Source organism: Dama dama, chromosome 20 (assembly GCF_033118175.1).
Source record: "Dama dama isolate Ldn47 chromosome 20, ASM3311817v1, whole genome shotgun sequence".
NCBI classification, from domain to species: Eukaryota; Metazoa; Chordata; class Mammalia; order Artiodactyla; family Cervidae; genus Dama; species Dama dama.
The window spans coordinates 36928851-36938691 of NC_083700.1; the positions used below are offsets into that span (position 1 = coordinate 36928851).

Here is a 9841-nt window from a genome sequence, read left to right on the forward strand (position 1 = left end):
CTCTGGAACTTACATGAAATTTTCTTGGTTAACTCTTAACAGTAAAGACAAAAAGTTCATACTACTTTACTGTGTTTCAGGTCTTTTTCTCCCAAACGTACCTTCTAGATTTTTTAGGTATGCTGTAGTAGTACATATGAAGTTTATTTCATTTAATGGAGTAAGATGTCATTAACTTTAGCATCCTAAGGAAGTAGGTAGGTGTTATTTAAACTTTATCCTCATTCACCTCCCCCGTTACCGGCAGTAAAACTTATTAAAAAAAAAAAAAAAAGAGGACAAAATACTGTAGTCTAGAGGCACCTGGGAAGAGAGGAAATTCAGAAAATGAGAGAATATGGCTCTGGAGTGATATCCCATCTTATCGGAAATACATGGAGTCCAACTATAAACCCTTTTACCCTTTCCCTGGCTTTAGACTAGGGTGTGAGGTGTCAGGGATGTGACTGGAGCCTTCACAAACTGCTATTTTCTTCCCCCTTTCATTTGCACGAAACGAAATAGAAAAAGGAGTGCCTGGTACCACGTGCTTTTGAGGTTTAAAGGGCCCTTAATAAACACGCTGTTTCGGTTGTGGCAGGGGAATCGAAATCATTTTTTTTAATAAATATCGCCAGAAGAATCTCCTGGAAGGGAGACTGAAGTCACTCCCTCCCCAGGAGCCCTGGGGGGAAAGGGAGACGGATGATAAAGCCCCCTACTTGCACGTGGAATCTCCCTCACTCCTCCAACCCTCCGCCTCTCCCGCGCCGGTCTGGCCGCCTTGGGAGGTAGCTGGGACAGACGACCACGCTCAGTCCTCCATGGCAAAGTCTTTGGTCTTTTCCTCCTGGTCGCCCACTTTGTAGCGCAGCAGCACGCGCAGGTGACGGTGGTGGTCCTGGGAGGGCAGCAGCGTGATCTCTCCGGAAACATCGGTGTCTTGCTCCACTTGCACCGGCTCGTTCAGGTAGAGGAGCGCCTGCTTCCAGTGCGTGACGGGGTGGAAAGGCGAGGTGGAGAGCACCACGGGTTTCTCCGAGTCCCCTCCGGGGAAGGTTACCTGGAACCAGATGGCAAAGCCGTGCATGGGAGCCGAGCCATAGCAGCTGAAGCGGAAGCGCCCGCCCACCCCGGCCTCCAGCTCCTGCTCCAGGCCGGCGCGGGCCAGCTCCAGCCGGGCAAAGCACTGCGGCCGGGCCAGCACGTCCTCGCCGGACAGGCCTTGCACCACGATCTCTGAGTGGCCCATGAGGCAGCGCGTGGCGAAGCTCTCCAGACAGCTCATGTCCACGCCGTAGAGCTGCTTCATCTGGCTCCAGAAGCTTAGGCGCAACTCCAGCATCTGGTCGCTGACGGGCGCCACGAAGAGCTCGGCGGAAGCCGGCAAGAGAAGACCGCCCTCCTTCAGCCACTTGGTCCGCGCGTGGAGCACAGAGCTCAGCATGGACTCGTGCAGAAGTCCGCAACCCATCCACTCGCTCACGATGGCATCCACCTGCTCCGGCAACTCCACCGTCTCCACCGGTCCCGGCAGGACGTGCACCCGGTCCTCCAGCCCGTTGAGCCGCACCACGTCCCGGGCCTGTTGCCAGATGTCGCTGGCCTCCACCGCGTACACGCGCCGGGCCCCGGCCTGGGCACAGAAGATGCTGAGGATGCCGGTGCCCGCGCCCACGTCCAGCACGGTCTTGCCTCTCAGCGCTGCCCAGTTCCGCAGGATGCCCAGGCGGTAGGCATCGGTGCGGACGCGGTCGGCAATCATCTCCTCGTGGACCGATACGTCCGAGTAGCACTGATAGTACAGCTGGTCCCGCTCCCGCCTAGTCCTCCGGGGTCGCGGCACAGCCACCTCCAGCTCTCCGCCATCTTCCTCCTCAGTTCCCTCCCCTCCTTCGCCGCCGCCCCCCGACTCAAGCTTTCTTCTCTTGGGCTGCGACATCTTGGCGGCTTGGGCCGACTCCCGGCGTGCGTTGCGCGCCGCGCCTCGGGCTCCAGGACGCTGGGCCTTATGGTAGTTGTAGTGCGCGCCCGTGCCTCCCGGTTTTGGCTGGTCGCCGGGCGAGTGTCAGCCGGATACCTCTGATCTGTACTCTGCTCTTTTTCCTGCTCCTTTGGTGTCCTGGAATCCCTTTTCCATCCCCTGCACCCACATTTCATGGTTCTCTACGTTCCTTCTCCTTCCCTTAGATTCTCCAGTCTCTTTGGCTTTCACGCCCTTCGTGACGTGGACACGCCCACTTAAAACTGAAAATCCATGTTTTGTATTGTCCAACTTCCAGACTTTTTATTACACAGAATTTTCTGGGCGCCACCGTGCACAGCTGCTGCCTCATCTACACAGCTGCAACTCTTAAAGCTCTCCAGACGTGGAGATTTGGAAATTGCACTGCGTGTTTTTCTTCTCCGTTTTCTGGGGAGGTAGAATGCAAAAGGGAGAAGGCAATGGCACCCCACTCCAGTACTCTTGCCTGGAAAATCCCTTGGACGGAGGAGCCTGGTGGGCTGCAGTCCATGGGGTCGCTAGGAGTTGGACACGACTGAGCGACTTCACTTTGAATTTTCACTTGCATGCATTGGAGAAGGAAATGGCAACCCACTCCAGTGTTCTTGCCTGGGGAATCCCAGGGATGGGGGAGCCTGGTGGGCTGCCGTCTATAGGGTCGCACAGAGTCGGACACGACGGAAGCAGCGGAATGCAAAAGTGTAAATGAAACAAAGTGAAAACCCAACAGTGTAAAACCCTGGTTTGGATTCCAGTGAGACCACAAATGAACGGAATGATTAGGGCAAGTTATATAAGTACTCTTGCCTTCAATTACCCATGCAACTTCCAGCAACAAAGAATCTTAAAGGCAGTTGAAAATTAAGTTTCTGGTCTCTATTTTAGGAGAATAGTTATTTGGCTCTTAGTTCTGCTCTGGTAATTCTGTGACTCATTCAAGGGTTAAATCTTGGAAACGTCCAGTCCAAGGAGTAGTTGAAAAGCAACTGTTGCTAGGTGTATTCTGGTAGCTGATTTTTTTCTCTCCCTAGGTAACTGAATCCTTCATCACCTGTGATCACTTCTCTGCTTCAACTCACTTTTTCCTGCCTGTTTCCATGTCTGGGCTAGATTGGTACTCCCTTCTTCCTCTTCTATGTTCCTTTCAGTCAACTATCTGCTGTTAACCTCTTCCCTCTGAGATGTTCATAATAGAAATAAATCCTTTTAAAAATACATATGATGTTTATATGGGTGTCTGTGTTCATCACAAATAAGGTGAGAAAAATTTCTCCTAGCTTAAAAAAAAAAAAAAAAAAACAGGAAGAACATCGACTTTTATTTTCTTGTGGTCTCAAACTGTTTCTTTTTAACAATGGGCCTGTATTCCTTATCTGGGGGAAGGTTCCTTCAGCCCATTCTCTGTTAATCCGTCATTGAATGAAATAGATTTATTGACCTGACATCCTCAGCTGTACTTCTTTATTACAGTTTTTTCATTTATTTTTGCCTGGGTTGGATCTTTGTTGTTGTGCCTGGGCTTTCTCTTCTTGTGATGAGTTGGGGCTACTCTCTAGTTGTGGTGCCAGGGCTTCTCTTTGTGATGGCTTCTCTTGTCTCAGAGCAAAGGCTCTTGAGCGTGGGGACTTCAGTAGTTGAGATGCACTGGCTTAGTTGCTTGCCTCGCTGCATCTTCCAGGACGAGGAATTGACCCCAGGTCCCCTGCATTAGCAGGAAGATTCTTAACCACTGGACCACCAGGGCAGTCCCCTTAGCTGTACTTCTAACTCAGGGCTCAACTCTGGCTGCTCCTCAGAATCCTCTGTGGAGCTTTTAAAAAACACCTGTGTCCCACCTCAAAATAATTAAATCAGAAGCATTCCAGTGGAGCCTGTGCATATAGTTTTAAAAGCTACCCAGGGAATTTGTGCAGCCAGAGAGAACTATTTCTCACTAAAATGATGTTAGTTAAATTTTGCTTCATTAGTTTCATTGAGTAAATTATCTTTTTTTCAGTGGCCTGGGCTCAACCACTTAAGGCTAAAAATCTTCAGAGCATTTCCTCTCTGCCCAGCTTGATATCTTTTTAAGAAAATAGAGGCCCAGAACAGGACATGTGATTAAAGTTATAAATGTGGCCACTTTAATATAATACTTCTAGGCTATTAGTGTATACTTCTCTCATTCTTTCTGTCCTCAAAATCTTCTCCTTCCTCTTTTAAATGCATTCACTCACTACCTGATTTTCAGTTTACTTACTTGCAATCTTTTTAAGGAAACATCTGAATATAAGTTTTGTTGGTTTTACCTGCAAAGTATATGAGTCCATCTTTTCTTCTCCACTGCCTCCACCCTAGTCTAATTTTCCATCTTTGCTTATGTGGAAATCAGTCTCCTAAGAAATCTCTCAACTTCCAGTCTTACCCCTGTCTAATCCATTCTCCACAGAGCTACAAGAATTAGTTGTTCAAAATCTAAATTGGACTGTGTCATTCCCTAGTAACTTCCAGTTACTGAAACCATCTAGTAACTTCACGTAACTTCCCATCTTATCTCAACTACTCATCCCAACTCCTCCTTGGGCTTGAGATAGACTGGTCTTCCACCTTTTTCTTGTCTTAAGTCTTCACTTATGCTCTTGCAGGGACTGGGACATTGTTTTTCTTCTTAGTACTTTAGTGGCTCCTTTTCATCTGTCAGGTTTCAGCTTAAATATTATTGCCAAAGAAGGTCCTTCCCTGGCTCTTTTAAATACTATTTTCTGGGACTTCCTTGGTGGTCTAGTGGTTATGATTTCACCTTCCAAGGCAGGAGTTGTGGGTTTGATCCCTGGTTGGGGAGCCAAGATCCCAAATGCCTCGGGGTCAAAATACTAAAACATACAACAGAAACAATATTGTTACAAATTCAATAGTTAATAAAGACTTTGAAAATGGATCACATCAAAAAGTCTTGGAAAAAAAACAAAAAGGAAACCCTACTCAAAAAAAACAAAAAAAAACCCTCACTATTTTCTAACCCAAGGTATGGTTTATTTCCTTCATATCTTTTATTATTAGGTGAATTTCCAGCTGAATGTATGTAATTTGTCAATTTGTTTTCTATAAAATATAAACTACAGAAGACTAGGAGTTTTTCCCCCCACTATTGTATCAATAGTTCCTAGCACTAGAACAGAGCCTGACATAGAGTATTTAATAGTCTTCAATGAAGACTTGTGGAAACAATTAAATTATTATTCATAGGGGAAGGAGAAGAGAGTTTTGTTTTATGTGGTTCTCTATGACAATCTGACTCTGGTAAATTCTGAGATGAATTCAGATGTTGATCAAATTTAGGATGCTCCCAGACAGGAGATGATTTCGTTTCCAAATTCTCTTAACCCCTTTGGATAGAATAATGGTAAGCCCTAAATGGGCTTCCTTGGTGGTTCAGACGGTAAAGAATCCACCTGCAATGTGGGAGACCTGGGTTCGATCCCTGGGCTGGGAAGATCCCCTGGGGGAGGGCATGGCAACCCACTCCAATGTTCTTGCCTGTAGAATCCCCATGGACAGAGGAACCTGGTTGGCTACAGTCCATGGGGTTGCAAAGAGTCAGACACTACTGAGCAACTAAACATAGCACAAGCCCTAAATAGCATACCCAGATTAGAGAGAAAATGGTCTGTGACGCTTTTCCTTCTTGCACTCTGTCTTGATATAGTGAGTGATTTCTTTGCTCATCTTTGCTACCATACTGAGTTATTTCAATAAGAAAGGGAGCAGATCATAGTCTAAGCATTGCAACTCAGCAGCAAACCACTGTAATGGGAGAAGAATTAGAGCTGTGATGGCAAAGTGTTCTTTGTATTTTCATGTCAGTGGTTTATTCGCCATAGCCAACACAAATCCAATGTTTTTCAAGCAAATGGATCCTGAAATGGATTTAATATACCTTCACCAGCATTAAAAAAATAGAAAATACCAAATGCATAAAATGAATAAAGATGAGTGTTATTTCAAAAACCGTGTTTCAGTTATGCATACTATATACATATTTATTTCTACAGGTTACAGTTAAAAGTTTGAAATCCACAGCTTACTATTCTCCAAAAACAAAGTGAAGTTTGACATTTTTGTAATTTTGCTTTCAGTGCAATAGTCTCGTCCTCCCACTCATATTTTTAGATAGTGCTCAAATGTTATCATTTTTTTGGTAGTTTTTTCAAGTAGTCTATGTCCTGTTAATACTTATATAACTTTTTTCACTTATCTCATTATACCAGAGCTATTTATACATCTGGCTTTTCCATGCCAAACAGTGGACATTTGAACACCAAGATATTTTTATTTCTCACTTTCATATTGAGAATCTAGCGTGTTGTGCTGGGATCCGAACCATTTGCAGATTCCAGACTGGCAGTCCTCAGTACACACAGGATCATAGATGTGTTTTGTATGATAGGGAGTGTGTGTGCTGTTAAGTCGCTTCAGTTGAGTCTGACTCTTTGTGGACTGTAGCCCACCAGGGTCCCCTGTCCATAGGGATTCTCCAGGCAAGAATACTGGAGTGGGTTGCCATGTCTTTCTCCAGGGGGATTTTCCCAACCCAGGAATCAAACCCATGTCTCATGTTTCCTGCATTGGCAGGCGGGTTCATTACCACTAGCACTACCTGGGAAGCCCTATATGACTAGGAGAGCCATGATTTTCTGCATCATACACATTCATGCATTTATCCAATCATTCACTTGTTTAACAAACATTCTGGACATCTACTCTATACTAAGTATTTAGAAACAAGGGACACATTAATAATAATAAAAAAAAGACAAAACCCCTTACCCCTAAAAAGCTTATGTTTTGTGTTAATGTTATCTGTTATTCTTACAGTTTTTTTACTTAGGTAAATCATTATACCACTTTTAACTCTCAACTTTCTTTCTTGTGTTAGTTGTTTATCTTTGGTTCTGATGTGGTTTCCTCCCAGACATACTTATTTCTAAATTCTTTTCTCCTTTAGTTTGAAGGTCTGTTGTTTAAAAATATATTTTTTAAATTCTAGTTTAAGAATTGAAGGTAGTTCCTTTAGGATTTCAAGGATTAATTATAATTCTCAAAGTGTATGTTGGGGAAGGGTAAAGGAACAATGACATGAGAATGTTATAAATATCTCTCTGATATGAATATTCATTAAACAATGTAGTTCTTGCCTTGTTTCAGTTACTTGGAAGCTGCCAGCATAAAAAGAGGCACTTCTGTCAAAAAAAAAAAAGAAATCCTTTATAGAGAATGAACACAAAAGGTGGTGATTTTTGTATTTAAACAAATTGGAACATCAAAAATAGAAAGCCCAGGTATATGTAGCTCTCATAATGTGTATAGTATCTTTTAGTCCCATGATTAAACCTAATACTAAAACAGATGAATAGCAAATTCATAGTTCCCTGATTATATTATGAGTAGTTCTAATTCTTTTGAAAATTGTGTGTATTGAATTGTTTAGGTTGTAACAACAGGGATATTATGAACTTAATCCATAATTAGCAATTCAATTTAAATTTATTGAGCCCTCTTAGTGTATTAAATATGGCATTTTAACAATTTTAAGTATAAATATTGGTTATGACAGCTTAACAATTTCTGCTATAAATCAGCCACTTTATTGAAAATCGTACAGAAAAGTACGAATGTAAATTATAATATGGGAAAAGTAATGTATCGGTGCATCTTTGGAAATAAGCCTTTGCTCACCTGCTCCAGGAGTAATAAGCATCAGGTAGTTTAATGAAAATCAGGCATTATGGTTCAGTGAATATCATTTAATAAGATCTTCCTCTCTCTTTTTTTCTTCTGTGAAAAGCTTTAATATGAAAGGAAGCTGACTATTGCTTCAATCAGATGTTTATGTTCCTATAGTATTTTGCTAAAGTGTAGAGAAGTAATGTAGTCATGGTAGTCCTGTGATGCTCAAAGGTGGTTTCTGGACCAATAGTATCAACGTGCATGTGTGCTAAGTCACTTCAGTCATGTCTGACTCTTTGCGGCCCCATGGATTATAGCCCAGCAGATGCCTTAGTCCATGGAATTTTCCAGCCTTGAATACTGGAACAGGTTGCCATTTCCTCCTCCTGGGTATCTTCTCGACCCAGGAATCAAATTTCTACCTCTAATGTCTCCTGCATTGGCAGGCAAGTTCTTTACAACTAGCACCACCTGGGAAGCATCACAGTATCAGCATCACTTGGGAAACTGTACAAATCATGCAGTCATGAGCCCCACTCGGTACCTAATAAATTAGAATCTCTGAGGTTGGGGCTCTGCTGTCTTTGTTCTAGCAGTCATCCAGGTGATTCCAAGGAACACTGAAATTTGAGAACCCCTGCACTAGACAACCTGCAGACTGTTGCAGGCCATGCAGAGATTATAGGATGGAAGGCCTATTATTCTTTCTGCTGTGGTAAAACAAATTACTACAAATTTAGCAATTTAAAACTACAAACATTTTTAAATCTCCTGGTGTCTGTGGGTCAGAAGTTCAGGCATGCCTCACTGGGACCTCTGCAAGGCTGCAATCACAGTGTCCATCTGGCTACATTTGTTTCTGAATCTTGGGATTCTCTCCTCAAGCATGTAGTTGCTGTTCCTTGCAATTGTAGGACTGAGTTTTCCCGACTTCTGATGGAGGGTATTTGGGCCCTGAGAGGCTGCTGGCTCTTCCTTGCCACACGGTCATTTCCCAGGTTCTCTCACAACACACAGCTAGCTTCTCCAAGGCCAGTAGAAAAAGCTTTCTTATCTCAGGGAGGGTCCTATTCCAAATAACTTCCTTGCCTCCCACCTCCCCAGGATGATGTCCCTTTTGATAAACTCAAAATAAACTGATTTGGGATTTCAATTACATCTATTAAATAATGCTTTCTGCTGGAGAAAACAGCTCAGCATAGAGACCAAGTGTGTATTCCCACTGAAAGTTGATAAATATCGCAAACTATCTCAAAATTAGTCTATGGCTCAGAGAATTATGGGTGTGGTTCATGGCAGTGGTAAAGAATCCTCCTGCCAGTGCAGGAGATGCAAGAGCCATGGGTTCGATTCCTGGGCCAGGAAGATCCCCTGGAGTAGGAAATGGCAACACACTCCAGCATTCTTGCTTGGAAAATTCCATGGACAGAGGAGCCTGGCAGGCTACAATCCATGGGGTCATGAAGAATTGCCTGTGACTGAGCACACATGACTCAAGGCATGGGGAGATGACTGATCAAATAGATCAGAAACAAAGTTTTGAACAAGCTGTTCACCATATCTAAGCCAAAGATTTTAATACAACAAAGTTTGCCTTAGTCACCCTTGAGTTTCTGAACCCCGCCATGTGAAAAAAAAAAAAAATCATCTATAGCGAAAACATTTTTAGTCTGGGTCCAGGAATGAAGCCAAGCTGAGCTGAGCCTAAATGAACCCAGTAGACTGTAGCTCTCATATAATGGAAGCAAGAAACATAAAACTTTCGTTGTTACAAGCCACTGGGATATTGGTGTTCTTGTTACTACAGCAAAAACAAGGCTGTCTATTAATAATACAAATATACATACAGAATGAGCAATCATTATAGCGCCACCAAGATCAAGATATAAAACATAGCCAGTGTCATAACTATACCTGTGTCCCTCTAATCCTGTACTTTTTCTCCTTCCCAAAGGTAAGTAATCCTGATAATATCATAAAATACTCAGTGACCTGGCTTTTTGAACCTCATATACACCTAAAACATGCAGTATGTGTTCTCTTGTGTCTAATTTCTTTTGCTCACCATTATGGTTGTGAATCACCCCTGTGACTATGTGTAGCAGTATTTCTCACTTTCCTTGCTTTATTTTGTAGTATTCCATTGTATGA

The 9841-nt window shown here is 43.3% G+C and overlaps 1 protein-coding gene across 1 annotated transcript; it reads right to left on the minus strand.

Annotated features, from left to right (window-relative positions):
* Nucleotides 1-259: 259 nt before the first annotated feature.
* Nucleotides 260-1980, minus strand: PRMT6 (protein arginine methyltransferase 6). Its single transcript, XM_061121263.1, has one exon. It carries the CDS (start codon nt 1919-1921, stop codon nt 794-796), a length of 1128 nt encoding a protein of 375 aa, XP_060977246.1. The 5' UTR covers nt 1922-1980; the 3' UTR covers nt 260-793.
* Nucleotides 1981-9841: the final 7861 nt, after the last annotated feature.

Bases quoted from the DNA above. Each gene is read 5' to 3' on its own strand.
- PRMT6 (XM_061121263.1), bottom strand. From the start codon at position 1,921: ATGTCGCAGCCCAAGAGAAGAAAGCTTGAGTCGGGGGGCGGCGGCGAA.